The sequence below is a fragment of the Salmo salar genome, chromosome 20, assembly GCF_965601325.2.
Source record: "Salmo salar chromosome 20, fSalSal1, whole genome shotgun sequence".
NCBI lineage: Eukaryota > Metazoa > Chordata > Actinopteri > Salmoniformes > Salmonidae > Salmo > Salmo salar.
The window spans coordinates 66,011,167-66,037,800 of record NC_138310.1 but is presented as its reverse complement, the minus strand read 5'-3'; the positions used below and the strand labels follow the sequence as shown (position 1 = coordinate 66,037,800).

Genomic DNA, 26,634 nt, shown 5'->3' with positions numbered 1-26,634 from the left:
AGCAGCGTATGTGAAGAGTGTGAAGAGAGTGTGAAAGTGTGAGTGTGTGTGGCATCAATATACGTGTGTGTGTGTGTGTGTGTGTGTGTGTGTGTGTGTGTGTGTGTGTGTGTGTGTGTGTGTGTGTGTGTGTGTGTGTGTGTGTGTGTGTGTGTGTGTGTGTGTGTGTGTGTGTGTGTGTGTGTGTGTGTGTGTGCGCGCATGTGTGTATGTTGGAGTGTCAGTGTAGTATGTGTGAGTGTCTGGGTAGAGTCCAGTGTGTGTGCATAGAGCCGGTGCAAGAGAGTCAGTGCAAATAAAAAGGGGGTCAATGCAAATAGTCAGGGTAGCCATTTCATTAACTGTTCAGCAGTCTTATGGCTCGAGGGTAGAAGCTGTTCAGGAGCCTTTTGGTTGCAGACTTGGTGCTCCGGTACCACTTGCCTTGTGGTGGCGGAGAGAACAGTCTATGACTTGGGTGGCTGGAGTCTGACCATTTGTATGGCCTTCCTCTGGTATCGCCTGATATAGTTGAAAATTGCGCCCTTGGCTTTGACGCAGGAGGGCAGCCATGTATGTGCTCTATTCATTTGAGAATTAGAATTGGTATTCATTTGAGTATTCCAATGCTTTATATTGTGTGGGGATTAGGGGGTAACTTGCTTAAATATGTAGCAACCAACTACTGTCCTGTAGCTGATGTACAGCTGCCAATTTAAGCTTGTGTGCTTGCTACACATTGGTAATTGCAGTGGTGAGATGTCATTTACCAGTTTAAAACTGATTAAAACACAGTAAATCTATGGAAAGCCTACTGTATGCCGATGGCTCAATAGCGTACACATTTGCGTACACATTTGTGTTAAGATCATACCATTTGTTGTCCTACAATCCACCAACTTTAACATAGGTGTCAATAGAGGTTTATCAAAAGCCTAACATAGGCTAGTGTGGTTAGTGGCATACATTTTAGACTGTGGGTTTGCCATACTAGTAGCCATTCAGAGATTACATGTTCTGGCTTTCTGCATCTAGACTTCATCTGTCATAGTGAAAGTGCCAACCCACAATGGCACCAATGCATGCTAATCCTCCCCCAGCCACACGTGATTCCTACAAGGGCAGCTTGAGTTGGGAATTAAACAACACCTCCCAATTGCTTACAGTCACATTTCCCATACATCTGTTGACCTGAGTGGGGATGTGCATGGCAGGAGAGTTGTCCAAAATGCAGGGATGAGTTTGTATAGGCCCTACTCATGGGGCCAAGGGAGGGACACCTGTCTGTTAATCCAATCTATGCCCAATAAGGCAAAAAGATCTGAGCTCATAATATCTGGTTGTTGTATCAAACTTGAGGTAATCTCCTTTACAGTAACATGAAATACTTTTGTGAATGGGTACTCTGCTCCTAGTAATCCTATGTTTTCTTGGTCTGGTATCCATCTGTTTGAACTTGAACCAGCCAACTCCTCTGATGTGTGTTCACTGTCATGACTTACTGCACATGACCAAGTACTTGGCTAAAGCATAAACTTATCCGGCTCCCAGACTTGAGTTTACTTTCTCCTTACATGCATGTTTTGCACTTTTGTGTTCTAAATCTTCAATGTGTCTCTGTTATGTTTGAAGTTGAAAATTGCGCCCTTGGATTTGATGCAGTTGGACAGCCAATAGTTGCCAGGAAAAGACTCCTTCCTGGAAGCCACAACATGGCACAGCCAATATGTTTAAGGCAGAAGAGTGAGGACGGTTTGTCACAGTGTGTATGTGCTCTATGGCCTAAATATGGTGTTTGGAGTCGTATGTAGTTAAGAACTACATAGTTAATGACAATATCTTCACATGAAAATAATGGCACTTAAAATGACATCACATTAGCCTAGGTAATAACATGGTAATACTATGGTAACAAGTTATAGTGACTCATAATGAAAACATTATTTGCCTAAAATTGTCAACAACCTATTACAGTAATGATGCTCTAAATAAGAGATGCATAAAAGGGGATTATATCAACTTTCATCCTAATCTAAAAGAAATCACCACACTGCTGCTGTCTGTCTGTCTGTCTGTCTGTCTGTCTGTCTGTCTGTCTGTCTGTCTGTCTGTCTGTCTGTCTGTCTGTCTGTCTGTCTGTCTGTCTGTCTGTCTGTCTGTCTGTCTGTCTGTCTGTCTGTCTGTCTGTCTGTCTGTCTGTCTGTCTGTCTGTCTGTCTGTCTTCTACTGCCTCATAAAGCTGGGCTAATACCATTATGCTATGTTGGTGTCACCGTGGAAACAGACCCTGTACAGTACTTATCAGGATTTATAATCCCAGAGGGTCATGAGATGTTCTGGTCAGGAAAAAGCAATGTGTCAGCACTCTTGCAACTTCAGGCAGGCAGGCAGGTAGGGAGAGAGAGAGGCAGAGAAGCAGAGAGGCAGAGAGAGAGAGACAGAGAGAGAGATGACCTTGTGCTCAGTTTGCCATGCAGCAGAGAGGGAGCACTATTGCACCTCACCTATGACAGTAATTGGGTCGACAGAGGACAACTCCACCCTCCTAATGGCTTTGTCATCCAGGACCATTTCAATGGACATATCAACTTAAAATAAAAAACATACTTTCATGCTTGTTTTGCTCTGAAGAAAAATATAAACGCAGAATGTAAAGTGTTGATCCCATGTTTCATGGGCTAAAATAAAAGATCCCAGAAATGTTCCATAGGCACAAGAAGCTTATTTCTCTTAGAATTTGTTCAGATCTTGTCATGCCCTGATCTGTTTCACCTGTCCTTGTGCTTGTCTCCACCCCCCTCCAGGTTTCGCCCATCTTCCCCACTTATCCCCTGGGTATTTATACCTGTGTTTTCTGTCTGTCTGTGCCAGTTCGTCTTGTTTGTTCAAGTCAACCAGCGTTTTCTCAGCTCTTGTTTTTCCCCGTCTCTCTTTTTCTCGCCCTCCTGGTTTTGACCATTGCCTGTCCTGATTATGAGCCTGATTGCCTGACCACTCTTCCTGCCCCTGACCCTGCCTGCCGTCCTGTACCTTGGCCCACCTACTCTGGATTATCGACCCCTGCCTGCCTTTACCTGTCGTTTGCCTGCCCCTGTTGTTACAATAAACATTGTTCCTTCAAAACAGTCTGCACTTGGGTCTTACCTGAAACCTGATACATCTCTGTTACTGAGAATTTCTCCTTTGTCAAGATAATCCATCCACCTGACAGGTGTGGCATATCAAGAAGCTGATTAAACAGCATGATCATTACACAGGTGGACCTTGTGCTGGGGACAATAAAAGGCCACTCGAAAATGTGCAGTTTTCTCACACAACACAATGCCACAGATGTCTCAAGTTTTGGGGGAACGTGCAATTGACATGCTGATTGCAGAGCTGTTGCTTGAAAATTTTATGTTAATTTCTCTACCATAAGTCGCCTCCAACGTCGTTTTAGAGAATTTGGCAGTATGTGCAACCAGCCTTACAACTGCTGACCATGTGTAACCACGCCAGCCCAGGACCTCCACATCCGGCTTCTTCACCTGCTGGATTGTCTGGAACCAGCCACCTGGACAGCTGATGAAACTGTGGGTTTGCATAACTGAAGAACTTCTACACAAACTGTCAGAAACCGTCTCAAGGAAGCTCATCTGCATGCTCGGCGTCTTCACCAGGGTCTTGACGTGACAGAAGTTTGGCGTCGTAGCCGACTACAGTGTGCAAATGCTCACCTTCGATGGCCACTGGCATGCTGGAGAAGTGTGCTCTTCATGGATGAATGCCAGTTTCAACTGTACTGGGCAGATGGCAGACAGTGAATATGGCGTCATGTGGGTGAGCGGTTTGCTGATGTCAACATTGTGAACATGGTGGCAATGGGGTTATGGTATGGGCAGGCATAAGCTACGGACAATGAACATAATTGCATTTTATTGATGGCATATTTAAATGCACAGAGATACCGTGACGAGATCCTGAGGACCATTGTCGTCCCATTCATCCGCTGCCATCACCTCATGTTTCAGCATGATAATGCAATGCCCCATGTTGCAAGGATCTGTACACAATTTCTGGAAGCTGAAAATGTCCCAGCTCTTCCATGGCCTGCATACTAACCAGACATGTTACCACCCATTGAGCATGTTTGGGATGCTCTGGATCGACATGTACGACAGTGTGTTCCAGTTCCCGCCAATATCCAGCAACTTCGTACAGCCATTGAAGAGGAGTGGGACAACATTCTACAATCTATAATCAACAGCCTGATCAGCTCTATGGAAAGGAGATGTGTCATGCAAATGGTGGTCACACCAGATACTGACTGGTTTTCTGATCCATGCCCCTACCTTTTTTTTTAAAGGTATCTGTGACCAACAGATTCCTAGACTAGCATTCCTAGTCATGTGAAATCCATAGATTAGGGCCTAATGAGTTTATTTCAATTGACGGATTTCCTTATATGAACTGTAAATTGTTGCATGTTGCGTTTATATTTTGTTCTGTGTAATTTCACAAGTTGCCATGGAAAAGGTGTTTGCCATTTTACAAATGGACCCAAATGTAATTTCTGTCACAGATGTCAGACGATCTCTAAGAAAATGTACGTACACAAGAATTCCTAGGATATATATTTCCACACTATGTAATCCCTTGATGTCATCACTTTGTCCATCCCAAAACTCTGTTTCTCTTGTGCAAAGGCACTTTCTCCTAATTAAGAGTCAAAAAATAAAATGCCTCATTGACCATTATGTTTTTTTTTACTGTGTTACCCAAAGCTCCCAACATAGTCAAATGTGGAATCCATCCAGTCGTGAAAGAATGTGGAGTGTTGTTAGCATAGAATGTATGTTTGGTATGGGCACTTTAGATTCCCCAGTTCACCACCCATCCAGGGCATAGACCTCTATTACAATACTGCTGTTCCTCCAGGTGTTGTTTCATATTGTTCCGTGATACACAGTTCTCTATTGTGTGGTTAAATGTTTGCCAAATGAACCACTTTTAATTGCAGTTGTTTACCATATTGTAGCCACATCTCTCTACAAAGCCTGGAAAATGTCCCTGTTACTGCCTTTCCAAATTCCTGAATGGTTTATACAATTTTTTAAATTTTTATTTAACCTTTATTTAACTAGGCAAGTCAGTTAATATTTACAATGACGGCCAACCCCGGCAAAACCCTAACCCAGACGATGCTGGGCCAATTGTGCGCCGCCCTATGGGACTCCCAATCACGGCTGGTTGTGATACAGCCTGGAATTGAACCAGGGTCTGTAACTGACACCACTAGCACTGAGATGCAGTGCCATACCACTGCGCCACACGGGAGCCCTAGGATACAGTCCAATCAACATTAGTCTTAATTTTGACCCTAAAATGCTATTTATTTATCAGATAGAGTATATATCTGTCCTTCATTTTGGGGAGCAGTCAGTGAAAATATTGGGTTGTGTGTCATGATAAGTAGCAGCTGAAAAATGTGAAGCCAGACTTGCTGAATTGCTATCATATAACTGAGGAATGTGCATGTGCAGTATTAGGCCTACCATTCACTGGAATAAGATGGAGTAAGTACCTGAAAGATACAGAAAACCACATAAACTGCTTTTATCCATATATGGAGAGGAACATAACACCATTTTGCATTGATGGAGAAGTACTTTAGATTGTAGATCATTTTTCTGAGGGAAATAAAAAAACATTTCAATCATTCTGATTTGTATATGTTATGTGCAGTGTTTGGAAAAAGTGACTCTTAATACCTCTACATTTTCACTGAATGGAGATGTAAAATGCGCGTGCGGATAGGGTTCCAACGCTATGCCATGTGTAGCTAGGCTACCGCTGGATTGGGAGCATCAGCAGACAAGGCAGCCTCCTCGAATAAATAGAAGGGAAAACAATGTTTGCATCTGTCGCCACACCCAACACATTAGCCGAGGTTGTAGTATCAGAAAGGGAACGTTTTAACCCGGTGACCACGACATGACCACAGCTAGAGGCTGTGAATGAGCGACAGACAGAAGAGAGACTGAGGAACGGCACAGACATCATGGCTCTTGCACATCAACAGCATACTGTAGCTCGCAGCATGAATAGATATGCCAACATTGATATGAAGAATGAATGCATGTTCAAAGGCTCTCAATATACTGGTCAGTATTGAACAATTATGGTGCCACGTGTTAAGGGACACTTCAAGACAGGCATTTAAAGATGCGGACTCGGCTCTCTGTCAATGCGCATGATACTGCGGTTCTACTACTACGGCACGCTCCAACTCACCTTGAATTGGTACGCGTCTGTCCTCCTGTCATTCGATAGTAAGGGGCGGAATAATAGCCAATACACGCCCCAAATCCTCTATCAGCAACCAATCCAATGATAGAAGAGGCGGACCTAGTGGCTAAATTCTCACAAAGATTTCACTATGCACTCGTAAAACAGCTCGGTCTACTACAATCGCGGCGGTGCAGGTGCTCTGTCTCTTCGAGAGAGGATGCGGACGGAAGGACGGGGGAGGGAAGGGATGAAGGGAATCGCCGATAGGAAAGTGCATAGAATATGAATAAAAGGGCGTCGATAAGAGCGCGCGCGGTGCAAGGTCGAATATGACAGATTCGTTGAACGGGGCACTTTGCGTTGTAATAGCTGGTCGGCAATAGTACTATGATTTGGTATGTGGCCACTTTGATAGCAAGTGTATTCAGCACCAGAGGAACGGCCGCTCAAGGTGAGTTGAAGTGCAATATATTTTGTGTCGCCCATAATATATAATTTTGAGCGACTGCATGTGGGTTTGCTGCTGGCCTTTGCATAGCATGCTCATTCTAAATTGGTACATAAACGCAATAACTGTTTTTCATTTATATAAATGGCTGCATTTTCTCTAGTCACGTGAAAGTTCTGCCTTGGTTTATTTGTATTTCTAAATATTTTATGGAAAATATTAGCCTACTCCTTATCATGCAATTATCATGTAATTTAGCCTAAAGAGTAAAAACTCATATTTGAAAGGACAAATAAGTGAGACATAATATTGCGTAATTCTGTGTAAAATAATTGGTCCATTATTTGAGCAGAAAAATACTACAAGCATATTACTCTCTCTACTGTAAGTACATATTGCTATGGTCAGTGATAGTAGCCTATACAGTCAGGACATGTGTTTCAGATGTGTCGGATAAAAGGCAAAAAACACAAAATGAAACACATTTTTCTTCTGATATTTGCTTTCGAAGAAAATCTGTCATGATCAGCAGTCTCAAATGTGATAATTTTACAAAAAGGGGTGTGACTGCTTCACTAGTTTCCAGCATGGGAAAGTAACTCCTCAATGCAGCAATATTGTCACATGACATTGGAACTTGTCTGTGCATGAATGTATTTATTTCTGTTACTTTAGATGTGTGTGTATTGTTGTGAATTGTTAGATATTACTGCACTGTTGGAGCTAGGAACACAAGCATTTTGCTACAGCCGCAATAACATCTGCTAAACATGTGTATGGACCAATAACATTTGATTTAATTAGATTTTGTCTGTTTAAATTGTATTTCAGATGGTATGTAACTGCTGTGTGTGATGTGTCAGTAACTGACAGTTGTGACTGATGCAGTGCCCATTAGAGGTGTTTACCAAATGGTCTGGAGTGGCACAATGAACTGTTTAATAATTACAATATAAATTATGCAAGTTTGTTCACATTTTCATGAAACTACTGTGTTGACCCATGGACTGACTTAACCTTGCTCTTCCAATAGTGTCCAGATGGGGGAGCCCTTTCTCGAGTCGTCATATGATGATGACTGAGCTCAATGACCCCTCATCCTCTGTCTAAAGTTACTCTGCTTTATGTTTTATTTGACAATTGAGGATTAGAATTGTTAAGTTTTAGGATTTGTGAGGGCCAGGGGTTCGTTTTTCTATATGAAACATAATTAGATATTAGTTAGTCAAAACATACGTTATTATTTCCTTTACGCTGTTTCTTTGATAATTCATACCTGTCTTGGTCTCTCATGTAGCAGTCACATTCAGTCACTGCCAGTTCCAACCCTGAAATATGTATTACCTAGGTATTACCAGTGGGCTATACAATGTTGGTTTTTTTCTTTTTAATCCCACCATTCATTTTGGTTAGGGTTAGGATTTATTTTTCCATAAAAACTGTTTTAGAAAACTGCTGAAATGTGATTACACAAATCTGAAAACTACCTATGCAAATATTAGGTTAAACAGCGTATGTGGGAAAATATTAATACCATTGGTATACTTTCTAAGAATGTCTGCGTCCTTTGGCTGTTGCGTTTACTATCTCTGTGTTAGACATGTTGGTAGAAGAGATCAAATGTCAGAGTAGAGGGTAGTGTCCCTAGCAGGGTTGGGGTCAATTCCATTTCAAACCAATCAATTCCGAAAATTAATTCAGAAGCAAAAATCCTTGTTACAAACTATGGGCATGAATTACATTTGAATTTATCTCCTGAATTGATATGGACATGACCCCATTCCCAGTCCCTGGCAATATGTGTTTCATCCTACTGTACCATGACTGCCTTCCTGTTCCCTGAGCGCCGATGATGGGGATGTTGATTAAGGCAGCACCCGCACCTCTCTGATTGAGAGGGGTTGGGTTCAATGCGGAAGACACATTTCAGTTGAAGGCATTCAGTTGTACAAGTGACTAGGTATCCCCCTTTCCCTTTCCTTTTCCATGCCAAAGAGGATACAGGCAGTCTAGTCTAGGCAATCTAGTCTCTTCTCCCTCTCTCTCTCTCTCTCTCTCTCTCTCTCTCATTCATTCAATCGTTCTCTGATATCATTCACTCATCTATAGTGCCCATTCACCAACAGATACCTCAGTCACTTCACTCACTCCCTCAGTCACTCACTCACTTTCACTCAGACATACAACCTATACCCTCACTCGTTCACTGTCAGGCATATGCTCTATTTACTCTCCCAATCATGGGAGTAAAGCTTGTAAACCCAGCCTAGAGAAAGCCCTGTGCTCAAGCTGTGGAAGGCAGACTTCTGCCAGCACAGCACTGGGCATGTGCCAGCTCTTTCTGCTGCAACCACTCCTCTCGCCTCGGCCAGTATGCTCCCAGTGGAATCTCCATGCAAACAAAGCCTGGAGCATTCTGGGAAAGCCAGAATGAGGAACGGGCCTGGTTGAAGCCCCCAGTTCTCTCTCTGGTTGACTACTCACACTTCTGACAAACTAGTGTAACCATACAAAACAAAGGCTGGCTCTCCCTCCCAGTTTGATGAAAATGAATACAATTCTAGTACTGTATCTCAACTCACAGAAATGTACAGCAATCACGAATGTATCCCTTATTCAATCACTCATAGTTTCTGGCTTTACTGTATGTGATGCTTAGTTGAGGTTTGATGATCTGCAGGCCTATCTGCTCCCAGGGAAGCAGTGCCAATCCTTGAAAAGTCTCACGAGAATCCCAAGGGTAGTAAAACCACAAGTACCACTCAGGCAGTCAAGAAGAAAATGGATTCCATCATTGAACAGGGAGGTTCCAAAGATTTAAATAGGGAAAAAATAACAGTCATATTATTCGGCTCAGCAGAATTTAAGAGATTCAATGTATGTCTCTGTTATTGACATAGTGAGTGAGACGGAGTGTGGCAGAGTGAGAGGGTAGATAGAGAGAGTGTAGATAGAGAGGGTAGAGACAGAGAGAGAGAGAGGGTAGAGACAGAGAGGGTAGAGACAGAGAGAGAGAGAGGGTAGAGACAGAGAGGTAGAGACAGAGAGAGAGAGAGAGAGAGAGAGAGAGGGTAGAGACAGAGAGAGAGGGTAGAGACAGAGAGAGAGAGAGAGGGTAGAGACAGAGAGGGTAGAGACAGAGAGAGAGAGAGGGTAGAGACAGAGAGGGTAGAGACAGAGAGAGAGAGAGGGTAGAGACAGAGAGGTAGAGACAGAGAGGTAGAGACAGAGAGAGAGAGAGAGAGAGAGGGTAGAGACAGAGAGAGAGGGTAGAGACAGAGAGAGAGAGAGGGTAGAGACAGAGAGAGAGAGAGGGTAGAGACAGAGAGAGAGAGGGTAGAGACAGAGAGAGGGTAGAGACAGAGAGAGAGAGGGTAGAGACAGAGAGAGAGAGAGAGAGGGTAGAGACAGAGAGAGAGAGGGTAGAGACAGAGAGAGAGAGGGTAGAGACAGAGAGAGAGAGGGTAGAGACAGAGAGAGAGAGGGTAGAGACAGAGAGAGAGAGGGTAGAGACAGAGAGAGAGAGGGTAGAGACAGAGAGAGAGAGAGGGTAGAGACAGAGAGAGAGAGAGGGTAGAGACAGAGAGAGAGAGGGGGTAGAGACAGAGAGAGAGAGAGGGTAGAGACAGAGAGAGAGAGGGTAGAGACAGAGAGAGAGAGGGTAGAGACAGAGAGAGAGAGGGTAGAGACAGAGAGAGAGAGGGTAGAGACAGAGAGAGAGAGGGTAGAGACAGAGAGAGAGAGAGGGTAGAGACAGAGAGAGGGTAGAGACACAGAGAGAGAGAGAGAGAGAGGGTAGAGACAGAGAGAGAGAGGGTAGAGACAGAGAGAGGGAGGGTAGAGACAGAGAGAGAGAGGGTAGAGACATAGAGAGAGAGGGTAGAGACAGAGAGAGAGAGAGGGTAGAGACAGAGAGAGAGAGGGTAGAGACAGAGAGAGAGAGAGGGTAGAGACAGAGAGAGAGAGAGGGTAGAGACAGAGAGAGAGGGTAGAGACAGAGAGAGAGGGTAGAGACAGAGAGAGAGAGAGGGTAGAGACAGAGAGAGAGAGGGTAGAGACAGAGAGAGAGAGAGTAGAGACGGAGAGAGAGAGAGGGTAGAGACGGAGAGAGGGTAGAGACGGAGAGAGAGAGAGGGTAGAGACAGAGAGAGAGAGAGGGTAGAGACAGAGAGAGGGTAGAGACACAGAGAGAGAGAGAGAGAGAGAGAGAGAGAGAGAGAGGGTAGAGACAGAGAGAGAGAGGGTAGAGACAGAGAGAGGGAGGGTAGAGACAGAGAGAGGGAGGGTAGAGACAGAGAGAGGGTAGAGACAGAGAGAGAGAGAGGGTAGAGACAGAGAGAGGGTAGAGACAGAGAGAGAGAGGGTAGAGACAGAGAGAGAGAGGGTAGAGACAGAGAGAGAGAGGGTAGAGACAGAGAGAGAGAGAGGGTAGAGACAGAGAGAGAGAGAGGGTAGAGACAGAGAGAGAGTGGGTAGAGACAGAGAGAGAGAGGGTAGAGACAGAGAGAGAGAGGGTAGAGACAGAGAGAGAGAGAGGGTAGAGACAGAGAGAGGGTAGAGACAGAGAGAGAGAGGGTAGAGACAGAGAGAGAGAGGGTAGAGACAGAGAGAGAGAGAGGGTAGAGACAGAGAGAGAGAGAGGGTAGAGACAGAGAGAGAGGGAGGGTAGAGACAGAGAGACAGAGAGAGGGTAGAGACAGAGAGACAGAGAGAGGGTAGAGACAGAGAGAGAGAGGGTAGAGACAGAGAGAGAGAGAGGGTAGAGACAGAGAGAGAGTGGGTAGAGACAGAGAGAGAGAGGGTAGAGACAGAGAGAGGGTAGAGACAGAGAGAGGGTAGAGACAGAGAGAGAGAGGGTAGAGACAGAGAGAGAGAGAGAGGGTAGAGACAGAGAGGTAGAGACAGAGAGGTAGAGACAGAGGAGAGAGAGAGAGAGAGAGGGTAGAGACAGAGAGAGAGGGTAGAGACAGAGAGAGAGAGAGAGGGTAGAGACAGAGAGAGAGAGAGGGTAGAGACAGAGAGAGAGAGGGTAGAGACAGAGAGAGGGTAGAGACAGAGAGAGAGAGGGTAGAGACAGAGAGAGAGAGAGAGAGAGAGGGTAGAGACAGAGAGAGAGAGGGTAGAGACAGAGAGAGAGAGGGTAGAGACAGAGAGAGAGAGGGTAGAGACAGAGAGAGAGAGGGTAGAGACAGAGAGAGAGAGGGTAGAGACAGAGAGAGAGAGGGTAGAGACAGAGAGAGAGAGAGGGTAGAGACAGAGAGAGAGAGAGGGTAGAGACAGAGAGAGAGAGGGGGTAGAGACAGAGAGAGAGAGAGGGTAGAGACAGAGAGAGAGAGGGTAGAGACAGAGAGAGAGAGGGTAGAGACAGAGAGAGAGAGGGTAGAGACAGAGAGAGAGAGGGTAGAGACAGAGAGAGAGAGGGTAGAGACAGAGAGAGAGAGAGGGTAGAGACAGAGAGAGGGTAGAGACACAGAGAGAGAGAGAGAGAGAGAGAGAGAGAGGGTAGAGACAGAGAGAGAGAGGGTAGAGACAGAGAGAGGGAGGGTAGAGACAGAGAGAGAGAGGGTAGAGACATAGAGAGAGAGGGTAGAGACAGAGAGAGAGAGAGGGTAGAGACAGAGAGAGAGAGAGGGTAGAGACAGAGAGAGAGAGGGTAGAGACAGAGAGAGAGAGAGGGTAGAGACAGAGAGAGAGAGAGGGTAGAGACAGAGAGAGAGGGTAGAGACAGAGAGAGAGGGTAGAGACAGAGAGAGAGAGGGTAGAGACAGAGAGAGAGAGGGTAGAGACAGAGAGAGAGAGAGTAGAGACGGAGAGAGAGAGAGGGTAGAGACGGAGAGAGAGAGAGGGTAGAGACGGAGAGAGAGAGAGGGTAGAGACAGAGAGAGAGAGAGGGTAGAGACAGAGAGAGGGTAGAGACACAGAGAGAGAGAGAGAGAGAGAGAGAGAGAGGGTAGAGACAGAGAGAGAGAGGGTAGAGACAGAGAGAGGGAGGGTAGAGACAGAGAGAGGGAGGGTAGAGACAGAGAGAGAGAGAGGGTAGAGACAGAGAGAGGGTAGAGACAGAGAGAGAGAGGGTAGAGACAGAGAGAGAGAGGGTAGAGACAGAGAGAGAGAGGGTAGAGACAGAGAGAGAGAGAGGGTAGAGACAGAGAGAGAGAGAGGGTAGAGACAGAGAGAGAGTGGGTAGAGACAGAGAGAGAGAGGGTAGAGACAGAGAGAGAGAGGGTAGAGACAGAGAGAGAGAGAGGGTAGAGACAGAGAGAGGGTAGAGACAGAGAGAGAGAGGGTAGAGACAGAGAGAGAGAGGGTAGAGACAGAGAGAGAGAGAGGGTAGAGACAGAGAGAGAGAGAGGGTAGAGACAGAGAGAGAGGGAGGGTAGAGACAGAGAGACAGAGAGAGGGTAGAGACAGAGAGACAGAGAGAGGGTAGAGACAGAGAGAGAGAGGGTAGAGACAGAGAGAGAGAGAGGGTAGAGACAGAGAGAGAGTGGGTAGAGACAGAGAGAGAGAGGGTAGAGACAGAGAGAGGGTAGAGACAGAGAGAGGGTAGAGACAGAGAGAGAGAGGGTAGAGACAGAGAGAGAGAGGGTAGAGACAGAGAGAGACAGAGGGTAGAGACAGAGAGAGAGTGGGTAGAGACAGAGAGAGAGAGGGTAGAGACAGAGAGAGGGTAGAGACATAGAGAGGGTAGAGACAGAGAGAGAGAGGGTAGAGACAGAGAGAGAGAGGGTAGAGACAGAGAGAGAGAGAGGGTAGAGACAGAGAGAGGGTAGAGACAGAGAGAGAGAGAGGGTAGAGACAGAGAGAGAGGGAGGGTAGAGACAGAGAGGGTAGAGACAGAGAGAGAGAGAGGGTAGAGACAGAGAGAGAGAGGGTAGAGACAGAGAGAGAGAGTGTAGAGACAGAGAGAGAGAGAGAGAGAGTGTAGAGACAGAGAGAGAGAGAGGGTAGAGACAGAGAGAGAGAGAGAGGGTAGAGACAGAGAGAGAGGGAGGGTAGAGACAGAGAGAGAGAGAGAGGGTAGAGAGACCTAGTAGAGTGAGAGGAGAGGAGAGTGGTAGAGACAGGGCAGTCTGTGACTGACTGGGATGTTTTAGAGCTCTGAAAGTTGCATGGAATTTATCGAGCAGATTCCTTCACTCACACTTGTTCTTGAGGGCTGTGTAATTTCTTTGATTTATTGATGTTGAATTAACATTATTTTCAATAACCAACTGTAATTAGAAAAGCCATATGAATGCGCTAATAAGCATGCTTCTTGATGCAATTAATTTACAACACTATCAGGTTATTATGGCTGAAGAATCTACTACTTGTTTAAAAAGGAAGGAAGTTGAGTCTGTGTGTGACTCGATCTGTGTTAGCATGGGGAAATGTCAGTGACTTACAACTCCTGGCTAGCACAGGGCAGGGCGGGCGCCACCCTCCTTATATCCTGATTTCCTGTAATGTGCACCTCTGGCAGTGCCCCACAGTGTTGAATTGGCCTTTGGGCCTCTGGCACGCACGCCTGGCCTGTTTCACACCCCCTCTCTGTGCCCAGTGCCCAGGCAGGAGCAGGTGTCAGCTCATTGTCGACTGAGGGCCGGGGCCCGTCCTTAATTGGGCTGTGCTTGTCTTAGGGGGACGTGCAGCTACAGAGGGCCAGAGAGTGGAGGGGAGAGAGACTGACTAGGCTGGGCTGGCTCACAACAATTGGCTGTCAGGCTAGAGATGTGTGTTAAAGGTATATGACACCCAGGTCTCTGTCTGTCAGCTGAATGCCACTGGTGTTTCAGAGATAGTAGGCAGCTAGCCTGCGGTGGCCTGGCCTCTCATCTGTGTTATGTAGTAGTGGGCAGCCTGTGTAGGAGGTAGTGTTCATGAGGCTGCTTTTCATGTAGGAGAGTGTGCTGTGCTCACAAGCATATGTTGTGTGTAGAAGGAAGGGCCACTAGCTCACATTGAGTAGAAGGAATAGGATTAAATTCAGGCCAGGGTACTGGGTGGAGGCTGGCTAGTGATGGCTATTTAACAGTCTGATGGCCTTGAAATAGAAGCTGTTTATCAGTATCTCGGTCCCAGCTTTGATGCACCTGTACTGACCTCGCCTTCTAGATGATGCCGTGGTTCGGCTGACTGAGGTCCTTGATGATCTTTTTGGCCTTCCTGTGACACCGGGTGCTGTAGATGTCCTGAAGGACAGTGTGCTCCCGGGGATGCGTTGGGCTGACCACAACACCCCCTGGAGAGCCTTGTGGTTGCGGACGGTGCAGTTGCCGTACCAGGCAGTAATACAGCCCGACAGGATGCTCTCAATGGTGCATCGGTAAAAGTTTGTGAGGGTCTTAGGGGCCAAGCCTAAATTCTTCAGCCTCCTAAGGTTGAAGAGGCGCTGTTGCACCTTCTTCACCACACTGTCTGTGTGGGTGGACCATTTCAGTTTGTCAGTGATATGTACGCCAAGGAACTTTCACCTTCTCCGCTGCGGCCCCGTTGATGTGCATGAGGGCATGCTCCCTCTGCTGTCTCCTGAAGTGCACAATCAGCTCCTTCGTTTTTTTTTACGTTGAGGGAGAGGTTATTTTCCTGGCACCACTCCGCCAGTGCCCTCACTTCCTCCCTGTAGGCTGTCTCATCATTGTTGGTAATCAGGCCTACCACAGTTGTGTCGTCTGCAAACTTAATGATTGAGTTGGAGGCGTGCGTGGTCACGCAGTCATGGGTAAACAAGGAGTACAGGAGGGGGCTGAGCAGGACCCAGTTGTACAGGGCGAGGTTCAGATCCAGGGCAATGTGCAGTGCGATGGCGATTGCATCATCCGTGGATCTGTTGGGGCTGTATGCAAATTGCAGTGGGTCTAGGGTGTTGGGAAAGGTAGAGCCTCTCAAAGTACTTCATGATGACAGAAATGGTAATTTAGCCATTTAGTTCAGTTACCTTCACTTTCTTGGGTACAGGAACAATGGTGGACATCTTGAAGTAAGTGGGGACAACAGACTGGGATAGGAAGAGACTGAATATGTCCGTAAGCACTCCAGCCAGCTGGTCTGCGCATGCTCTGAGGACGCGGCTATGGATGCCGTTTGGGCCGCTTAAATGTCTTACTCACGTCGGCCCCGGAGAATGAGAGCTCACAGTCCTCGGGAGCGGCCCATGTCGGCGGCACTATGTTATCCTCAAAGCGGGCGAAGAAGGTGTTTAGCTTGTCTGGGAGCAAGACGTCGGTGTCCGCGTCTTCCTTTATAATCCGTGATTGTCTGGAGTCCCTACCACATACGTCTCATGTCTGAGCCGTCATTAATTATATGTCATTAATTATAGGTGTCCATGTTAGCTATCCATGTTGTTTCTCTGTGTGATGCCTAGTATGTAGTGCACTATGTACTCCTATCCATGTGTCCTGACTACACTCATTGCATTGCACCTCATTGCCACACATACACTGTCATTACTCTCTCTCCTTGGTGAGGATCAAAGGTGCCAGATCATCTTGGCACATGTTTGAAGATAGCCAGACCCCTCTCTTCCACAGAAGAGGGAAGGGGGGGCTGTGCTGGAATTCCTGCGAAACAGTAACGGTTAATGTGATTGGATGTTAATTATTTGACTCGGCTACCTGTATTTGACATTGTGTTGTTCTTTCGCTGAACACTAGATGGTTTAATTTTATTTTTGGCAGCGAAACAAGGCTACTCAGGAGAGAAAAAAACCTCACCCAAATGTATAGCCCCATTGGAAAATATAAATTGACTGTTTGAAAATGTGAATATCTTTTTTTTATATATATATATATATATATATATATATATAAATATATATATATTAAAAAAAGTGAATCACATTTTATTTGGCATACCCCCGACGGCATTGCGTACCCCAGTTTGGGAATACCTGCCATAGACGGATTGAGTGGTTTCAACAGAGAGACGACAGAGAAAGACATCTACACATAAATATACATTGCATTTCTAATCCGAATGAGCGGTTGTTAGAGTTCTAAGTATTCTGGTTACGGTGAGCGTAGTTTCCAAATGTATGTACGATAAGTTAACTCTTTGTCTCTCCCTTACCTAGTAGGCCCTCCCTTTCCATTGCGTTACCAAACGGTCATGCTTTTGTTAGTCGACTAGAGACCTGTTTTCATTGTATTATGTATGTAATCAATAACCTACAGTTGAAGTCGGAAGTTTACATACACCTTAGCCAGATACATTTAAACTCTGTTTTTCCACAATTCCTGACATTTAATCCTTGTAAAAATTCCCTGTCTTAGGTCAGTTAAGATCACTACTTTATTTTAAGAATGTGAAATGTCAGAATAATAGTAGAGAGAATGATTTATTTCAGCTTTTATTTCTTTCATCACATTCCCAGTGGGTCAGAAGTTTACATACACTCAATTAGTATTTGGTAGCCTTGCCTTTAAATTGTTTAACTTGGGCCTCCTTGCTTGCACATGCTTTTTCAGCTCTGCCCACAAATTTTCTATAGGATTGAGGTCAGGGCTTTGTGATGGCCACTCCAATACCTAGACTTTGTTGTCCTTAAGCCATTTTTCCACATCTTTGGAAGTATGCTTGGTGTCATTGTCCATTTGGAAGACCCATTTGCGACCAAGCTTTAACTTCCTGACTGATGTCTTGAGATGGTGCTTCAATATATCCTTATCATTTTCCAACCTCATGATGCCATCTATTTTGTGAAGTGCATCAGTCGGTTGGGATGGTGGGATGGTGTTCTTCGGCTTGCAAGCGTTTTTATGGCGGTTTTTGAGCAGTGGCTACTTCCTTGCTGAGCGGCCTTTCAGGTTATGTCGATACAGGACTCATTTTACCTTTGATATAGATACTTTTGTACCTGTTTCCTCCAGCATCTTCACAAGGTCCTTTGCTGTTGTTCTGGGATTGATTTGCACTTTTCGCACCAAAGTACGTTCATCTCTAGGAGACAGAACGCGTCTCCTTCGTGAGCGGTATGATGGCTGCTTGGTCCCATGGTGTTTATACTTGCATACTATTGTTTGTACAGATAAATGTGGTACCTTCAGGCGTTTGGAAATTGCTCCCAAGGATAAACCAGACTTGTTGAGGTCTACAATTGTTTTCTGAGGTCTTGGCTGATTTCTTTTGATTTTCCCATGTCAAGCAAAGAGGCACTGAGTTTGAAGGTAGGCCTTGAAATACATTCACAGGTACACCTCCAATTGACTCAAATTTTGTCAATTAGCCTATCAGAAGCTTCTAAAGCCATGACATCACTTTCTGGAATATTCCAAGCTGTTTAAAGGCACAGTCAACTTAGTGTATGTAAACTTCTGACCCACTGGAATTGTGATACAGTGAATTATAATTGAAATAATCTGTCTGTAAACAATGTTGGAAAAATTACTTGTGTCATGCACAAAGTAGATGTCCCAAAACTATAGTTTGGGACATCTGCACCAGAACACTGTCTGTGCTGTTGCTGAAGTGCTTGTACTGTGATATTCACCTTTGCTCCTTTGCTCAATGCCTGATTTCATATCTCGCTCAAGGTTCTCAACACGCTATCACAGATTAAATTGAAATAGACACAAATAATATTTTTGAAATTGGTTTCAGGCACACGAAAAAGTAAAAAAAAAGTTGTGTCCACCAAACTATTTTCTTTTTCATTGCGCATTCGTATACAGTACACGATTTTCTTCATAACAAATTCAAATTTGTTGTGGCTAACATTAGCTAGGTTAGCTAGGTGACTAATGTTAGCGAGGCTAAGGGTTAAGGTTAGGATTAGGGGTTAATTAAGGTTAGGATCAAATCAAATCAAATTGTATTTGTCACATGTGCCAAATACAACAGGTATTACAACCTTACAGTGAAATGCTTACTTACAAGCCCTTAACCAACTATGCTTTACGAAGTAAAGAAAACAAATTAAAATAAGTGTTAAGTAAAAAATAGATAAGTAGAAAATAGAAAATAAAAGTAGCAAATAATTAAACGGCAGCATTAAAATAACAAGTGAGGCTATATACAAGGGTTACCGGTACAGAGTCAATGTGAGGGGGGCACCGGTTAGTTGTGGTAATTGAGGTGATATGTACATGTAGGTAGAGTTAAAGTGACTAATTAAGGTTAGGGTTAGGTAACATGCTAGCTAAGTAGTTAAAGGGTTAGGGTTAGCTAACATGCTAGCTAAGTATTTAAAGGGTTAGCTAAATTGCTAGCTCAGTAGTTAAAGGGATAGAGTTAGCTAACAAAAAAAAGTAGTAGTAAGTAGTTACAGTTGCTAATTAGCTAAAATGCTAACGTTGGCCATCATGGAATTCGAACACGCAACGTTTGGGTTGCTAGACCTTTGCGTTATACGCCCACCCTAATCAAACCTCCCTCCTATCGTTTCTGTCTTAAGTAACCTACTGCCCTTATATGTGTTTAAAATTCACTGTATACCAAATCATGTGGTGAACACAAATGTTTTTACTTTTTCGTGTGTGTCACGAATTTCCCAAGTAATTGATGTCTATTTCACAATAGTTTGTGATAGTGGGTTGTAGCACTGTAGAACTGCCAGGATCCAAAGCACTGTTCTCCAACCCCTACCTTGTAATGTTTTGATGGTAGATTTGTCACAGATTGAGTCAGTGTCAGGAAGAGGATTTAGGCACCCTGGGGTGACATGAAAACCCCCCCAATGGCTCCAAATGTAGTACATTTATTATTTATATTTATTAAAATTGTATATTATCTGTTATCACATTGGCCTTCGATAATGTCAAAATATTTCACAGCTATTGTTCTAGCTGGTATAATTACAGCCCAACGTGCCTGGCGAGTCCACACACACACAAATATGTGATCATTATTGCAAGTACAGTAAAGAGTACTTTTCATGCAAGTGCCATTATTGTCACTGCGGCTCGAAAGGCAGGTTAAAATCTCCAGCGTATTTAACTCCTAACTGTACATGCTGTTCTACTGTGAACATTCAGGTTCTGCTCTGAACAGATGTTGATTGACTCAGAACAGATGTATTTTATTGATTAAGTGAGCTGCAACAGAAGGAGGCTGCTTGCAGTGAGTAACTGTGTCTAGTATTGGTAATGAACCTGCCTATTTAACTGGTGCCAAATAATCTGGAATTTTAGCCCTGCGTTGTGCTCTGGGACATGAACTGCCTTTGATTTAGCTAATTTACCTAACAGATGTAGACAGCAGCATAGTGTACTGGATAAAGTCGTCCCTTCAGGAATTCGTTATGAGCAGGATCAGCACTACTGTTAGTTGTAGTTAGGAGTTAGGATTAGGGCTGTTGTGGTGACCGTATTCCGCCACACCAGCAGGCACAAGTCATGAAGGCAGTCAAATTCCTTGTGACCGTTTAGTCAGGGTAATTAGGCTTCTCCAAGGTCTGATGCACTCTATTGTGCCTCTAATCACTCTGACATTAACGCAAATGTTTTCGAAAATCTAATGAAACACTTTGTGAGAGCTCATGAGCTCATGTTGTGCAACAACTCAATAGGCTATGCAATTGCGCGAGAAAACATAATGATGGCTTCTACTAAAAAGAGGAGGATCCCATCAGCTTTCTATGGGCTAGGCCTACTATATTTATTTCTCAACTTCCATAATATTAAGCACATTGCTTATATTTACAACAGGACTATAGGCTACCTGGCTTGCATGAAAATAAACCGCTGGGAAAGCGTTGGCCATTCACTATTTAAGTGCATAGATGACATGTATTTTCTTTTACGCTGCCCCTGTTTCGATACGGTGCATAATAATGGTACATTCTAAATCAAAACAAATTTTACACATATTATTTAGTGTATATACATATTCAATCAAGAATAGTCTGATTGGTGACAATATTAGCCTTTCACTTGTAAATTATATATTATTAATGATGCCCAGCATAAGAAACAATGCCTTTTTTTGCGACTTTTTCTAATCATAGACGGACACCTCGTGTAGCCTAGACCATGGGCCTATATGTTTTAATAAGGTTTCTATCACAACTAAAGTGGCCAAATAACTTCTCAAAATTAAGCAAATTAATCTGCTTTACAAGGGGTGTTAAGCCTAACTGTCACGTCAGAATAAATGGTCGGGAGACAGGCGCAGGAATGCGTAATATGGGATTTTATTTACCCAAATTACAGCATGCCATGTACAGGCACAGGGACAAAGACCAAAGAAACACTATACAAAACACAGGGTTGAGACCTAAACAAAAGAGCGAGGAGTACCTCGAATAAATACACGATCGCACAATGATTATCACTTGGGATGAGACCGGTAATCATTTGCACAATACACGTGGCACGAAAGCCAAAACAAAACAGCACAGGTACTCACACACCAACGGACATTGAAACAATAATCGACAGGACAATGGTGAACAAAGGGCACACTTATACAATTACTAATCAAATGGGATTAGGGACCAGGTGTGCGTAATGACAGTTCCGGAGGGATCCGTGACACTAACGGGCATACATAAGCAGCACATTTTTTTCATTTATTTTCATTTCACCTTTATTTAACCAGGTAGGCTAGTTGAGAACAAGTTCTCATTTGCAACTGCGACCCGGCCAAGATAAAGCATAGCAATTCAACACATACAACAACACAGAGTTACACATGGAATAAACAAAGCATACAGTCAATAATACAGTAGAAAAAAATAAAAATAAAAAACAAAAAGTCTATATACAGTGAGTGCAAATGAGGTAAAATAAGGGAGTTAAGGCAATAAATAGGCCATGGTGGCGAAGTAATTACAATATAGCAATTAAACACTGGAATGGTAGATGTGCAGAAGATGAATGTGCAAGTAGAGATACTGGGGTGCAAAGGAGCAAGATGATAAATAAATAAATACAGTATGGGGATGAGGTAGTTGGATGGGCTGTTTACAGATGGGCTATGTATAGGTGCAGTGATCTGTGAGCTGCTCTGACAGCTGGTGCTTAAAGCTAGTGAGGGAAATATGAGTCTCCAGCTTCAGTGATTTTTGCAGTTCGTTCCAGTCATTGGCAGCAGAGAACTGGAAGGAATGGCGACCAAAGGAGGAATTGGCTTTGGGGGTGACCAGTGAGATATACCTGCTGGAGCGCAGGTGCTGCTATGAGTGGGTGCTGCTATGGTGACTAGTGAGCTGAGATAAGGCGGGGCTTTACCTAGCAGAGACTTGTAGATGACCTGGAGCCAATGGGTTTGGCGACGAGTATGAAGAGAGGGCCAACCAACGAGAGCGTACAGGTCACAGTGGTGGGTAGTGTATGGGGCTTTGGTGACAAAAGGGATGGCACTGTGATAGACTGCATCCAATTTGTTGTGTAGAGTGTTAGAGGCTATTTTATGGATGACATTGCCGAAGTCGAGGGTCGGTAGAATGGTCAGTTTTATGAGGGTATGTTTGGCAGCATGAGTGAAGGATGCTTTGTTGTGATATAGGAAGCCGATTCTAGATTTAATTTTGGATTAGAGATGCTTAATGTGAGTCTGGAAGGAGAGTTTACAGTCTAACCAGACACCTAGGTATTTGTAGTTGTCAGAGCCGTCCAGAGTAGTGATGCTGGACGGGCGGGCAGGTGCGGGCAGTGATCGAATGAATAGCATGCATTTAGTTTTACTTGTATTTAAGAGCAGTTGGAGGCCACGGAATGAGAGTTGTATGGCATTGAAGCTCGTCTGGAGGTTCAACGCAGTGTCCAAAGAGGGGCCAGAAGTATACAGAATGGTGTCATCTGCGTAGAGGTGGATCAGAGAATCACCAGCAGCAAGAGCGACATCATTGATGTATACAGAGAAGAGAGTCGGCCCGAGAATTGAACCCTGTGGCACCCACATAGAGACTGCCAGAGGTCCGGACAACAGGCCCTCCGATTTGACACACTGAACTCTATCAGAGAAGTAGTTGGTAAACCAGGCGAGGCAATCATTTGAGAAACCAAGGCTGTCGAGTCTGCCAATAAGAATGTGGTGATTGACAGAGTCGAAAGCCTTGACCAGGTCGATGAATACGGCTGCACAGTAATGTCTCTTATCGATGGCGGTTATGATATCGTTTAGGACCTTGAGCGTGGCTGAGGTGCACCCATGACCAGCTCTGAAACCAGATTGCATAGCGGAGAGGGTATGGTGGGATTCAAAATGGTCGGTAATCTGTTTGTTAACTTGGCTTTCGAAGACCTTAGAAAGACAGGGTAGGATAGATATAGGTCTGTAGCAGTTTGGGTCTAGAGTGTCACCCCCTTTGAAGAGGGGGATGACCGCGGCAGCTTTCCAATCTTTGGGAATCTCAGACGATACGAAAGAGAGGTTGAACAGGCTAGTAATAGGGGTAGCAACAATTTTGGCAGATCATTTTAGAAAGAGAGGCTCCAGATTGTCTAGCCCAGCTGGTTTGTAGGGGTCCAGATTTTGCAGCTCTTTCAGAACATCAGCTATCTAGAGTTAGGTGAAGGAGAAATGGTGGGGACTTGGGCGGGATGCTGTGGAGGGTGCCGGGCAGTTGACCGGGGTAGGGGTAGCCAGGTGGAAAGCATGGCCAGCCGTAGAGAAATGCTTATTGAAATTCTCAATTATAGTGGATTTATCGGTGGTAACCGTGTTTCCTAGCCTCAGAGCAGTGGGCAGCTGGGAGAAGGTGCTCTTATTCTCCATGGACTTTACAGTGTCCCAGAACTTTTTTGAGTTTGTACTACAGGATGCAAATTTCTGTTTGAAAAAGCTAGCCTTAGCTTTCCTAACTGCCTGTGTATATTTGTTCCTAACTTCCCTGAAAAGTTGCATATCACCGGGGCTATTCGATGCTAATGCAGGATGTTTTTGTGCTGGTCAAGGGCAGACAGGTCTGGATTGAACCAAGGACTATATCTATTCCTAGTTATACATTTTTTGAATGGAGCATGCTTATTTAAGATGGTGAGGAAGGCACTTTTAAAGAATAACCAGGCATCCTCTGCTGACGGGATGGGGTCAATGTCATTCCAGGATACCCCGGCCAGGTCGATTAGAAAGGCCTGCTCGCAGAAGTGTTTTAGTGAGCGTATGACAATGATTTTTTAAAAATGTTTCCTTTATTTAACTAGGCAAGTCAGTTAAGAACAAATACTTATTTTCAATGATGGCCTAGGAACAGTGGGTTAACTGCCTTGTTCAGGGGCAGAACGACAGATTTGTACCTTGTCAGCTCGGGGATTCAAACATGCAACCTTTCGGTTACTAGTCCAACGCTCTAACCACTAGGCTACCCTGCCGCCCCATGATGAGGGGTGGTCGTTTGATTGCAGACCCATTACGGATGCAGGCAATGAGGCAGTGATCGCTGAGATCTTGATTGAAAACAGCATAGGTGTATTTGGAGGGCGAGTTAGTTAGGATGATATCTATGAGGGTGCCCGTGTTTATGGATTTGTGGTTGTACCTGGTAGGTTCATTGATAATTTGTGTGAGATTGAGGGCATCAAGCTTAAATTGTAGGATGGCCGGGGTGTTAAGCATGTCCCAGTTTAGGTCACCTAGTAGCACGAGCTCAGAGGATAGATGGGGGCAATCAATTCACATATGTTGTCGAGGGCACAGCTGGGGGCAGAGGGTGGTCTATAGCAAGCGGCAACGGTGAGAGACTTATTTCTGGAAAGGTGAATTTTTAGAAGTAGAAGCTCGAATTGTTTGGGTACAGACCTGGATAGTAAGACAGAACTCTGCAGGCTATCTTTGCAGTAAATTGCAACACCGCCCCCTTTGGCAGTTCTATCTTGTCGGAAAATGTTATAGTTAGGGATGGAGATTTCAGGGTTTTTGGTGGTTTTCCTAAGCCAGGATTCAGACACGGCTAAGACATCCGGGTTGGCAGAGTGTGTTAACCTGTCTGGGCTAAGGGGCAGTATTTTCACGGCCGGATGAAAAACGTACCCAATTTAAACAGGTTACTACTCTGGCCCAGAAACTAGAATATGCATATTATTAGTAGATTTGGATAGAAAACACTCCGACGTTTCTAAAACTGTTTGAATGGTGTCTGTAAGTATAACAGAACTCAAAAACCTGAGAAAAATCCAAGCTGGAGGTGTCTGTGGGTTGACGTTGCACTTCCTAAGGCTTCCATTGGCTGTCTAAAGCCTTCAGAAAGTGGTTTGAGCATTTTCCTGTCACTGGGCAGATAACAGGAGCTCCGTTTCTGAGTGGTCTGCCTGGCAACAAAGGGATTGGATATGCGCAGTCACGCGAGCACGCCGTTCCTGCTTTTTCTTCTTGAATGAATATGCTATTGTCCGGTTGGAATATTATCGCAATTTTACGTTAAAAATACCATAAAGATTGATTTTAAACAGTGTTTGACATGCTTCTAAGTACGGTAATGGAACATTTTGACTTTTCGTCTCTCGTTCCGCGCTCACGGGCTATGACTTTGGATAAGTGATCTGTACGCATGAACAAAACGGAGGTATTTGTACATAAATATGGATTATTTCGAACAAAAACAACATTTCTTGTGGAAGTAGCAGTCCTGGGAGTGCATTCTGACGAAGATCAGCAAAGGTAAGAGAATATTTCTAATACTAATTCTGAGTTTAGGTTGCCCCGAACTTGGCGGGTGTCTGAATAGTTCACCGTGATAGCTGAGCTATGTACTCAGAATATTGAAAAATGTGCTTTCTCCGTAAAGATATTTTAAAATCTGACACAGCGGTTGCATCCAAGGGTAGTCCATCTATAATTCTTTAAATAATTCTTATATATTTTGTCAACGTTCATGATGAGTATTTTTGTAAATTGATGTGCATATTCTCCGGGAGTTTTGGTGGGAATACATTTTCTGAACATCACGCGCCAATGTAAAATGCTGTTTTTGGATATAAATATGAACTTTATCGAACAAAACATACATGTATTGTGTAACATAATGTCCTAGGAGTGTTATCTGATGAAGATCGTCAAAGGTTAGTGCTTCATTTAGCTGTGTTTTGGGTTTTATTGACACATGTCCTTGCTTGGAAAATGTCTGTGTGATTCTTTTTGTCTATGTACTCTCCTAACATAATCTAATGTTTTGCTTTCGCTGTAAAGCCTTTTTGAAATCGGACAATGTTGTTACATTAAGGACAAGTGTATCTTTAAAATGGTGTAAAATAGTTTAAACCAGGTGATGTCATCGCATATGTAGGAGGTGGAACAACATGGTTGGTTAAGGCATATTGAGCAGGGATAGAGGCTCTACAGTGAAATAAGACAGTAATCACTAACCAGGACAGTAATGGATGAGGCATATTGATATTAGAGAGAGGCATGCATAGCCAAGTGATCATATGGGTCCAGTGAGTGGTTGGGCTGGCTGGGGACACGGCAATTCAGACAGTTAGCAGGCCGGGGCTAACAAGCTAGCAGTTAGCAGACCGGGGTTAGCAAGCAATCAGTAAGCAGACTGTGGCTAGCAAGCTAGCAGTTAGCAGACAGGGGCTAGCAAGCTAGCAGTTAGCAGACCGGGGCTAGCAAGTTAGCAGAAGGGCCTTTGGGGTACGTCGCGATGGAGGTAAGTCTGTTTTTGCCTCCTCGTGTGGTGACGTCGATAGACCAGTCGTGGATTAGTAGGGTTCCAAGTATCTCTAGATGGTTAGCAGGCCGCGGTTAACAGAAATGGGCCTTCAGCGGACGTCGTGCCTGAGGGGCCTGTTGGAATCCTCGGGCAGATTATGACGGTATTCTAGTCGTAGAGGATCGGCGAGGTTCCGTGCCCCGCACCGACAGTAGAAGGGGTCTGGATATTGTAGCCCAGGAGTGGGCTTCGATGGTAGCCCAGGAGCCCTAGCCGGGCTATCTTCAGGCTAATTGGTGCTTGCTCTGGGATGGAAACGCTAGCCAGGAGTAGACACCCGGGATTGCGGTTAGCTAGTTGCGAAGATCCAGATGAAAAGGTTCAGAGTTTACGGTAGGAATCCGGGGATATGGAGAGAAAA

At 44.6% G+C, this 26,634-nt stretch overlaps 1 protein-coding gene across 2 annotated transcripts in view; it reads left to right on the top strand.

The window, feature by feature from the left end:
* The first annotated feature begins 6,392 nt into the window (after positions 1-6,392).
* Positions 6,393-26,634, top strand: part of igsf9ba (immunoglobulin superfamily, member 9Ba) — a 91,258-nt gene continuing 71,016 nt past the window's right edge. For both annotated transcript variants that reach the window (XM_014162997.3, XM_082966654.1), the window contains exon 1: positions 6,393-6,700. In XM_014162997.3, coding sequence (XP_014018472.3) covers positions 6,637-6,700 — 64 coding nt within the window. In that variant the 5' untranslated portion in view covers positions 6,393-6,636. The remainder of the gene's footprint in view (positions 6,701-26,634) is intronic.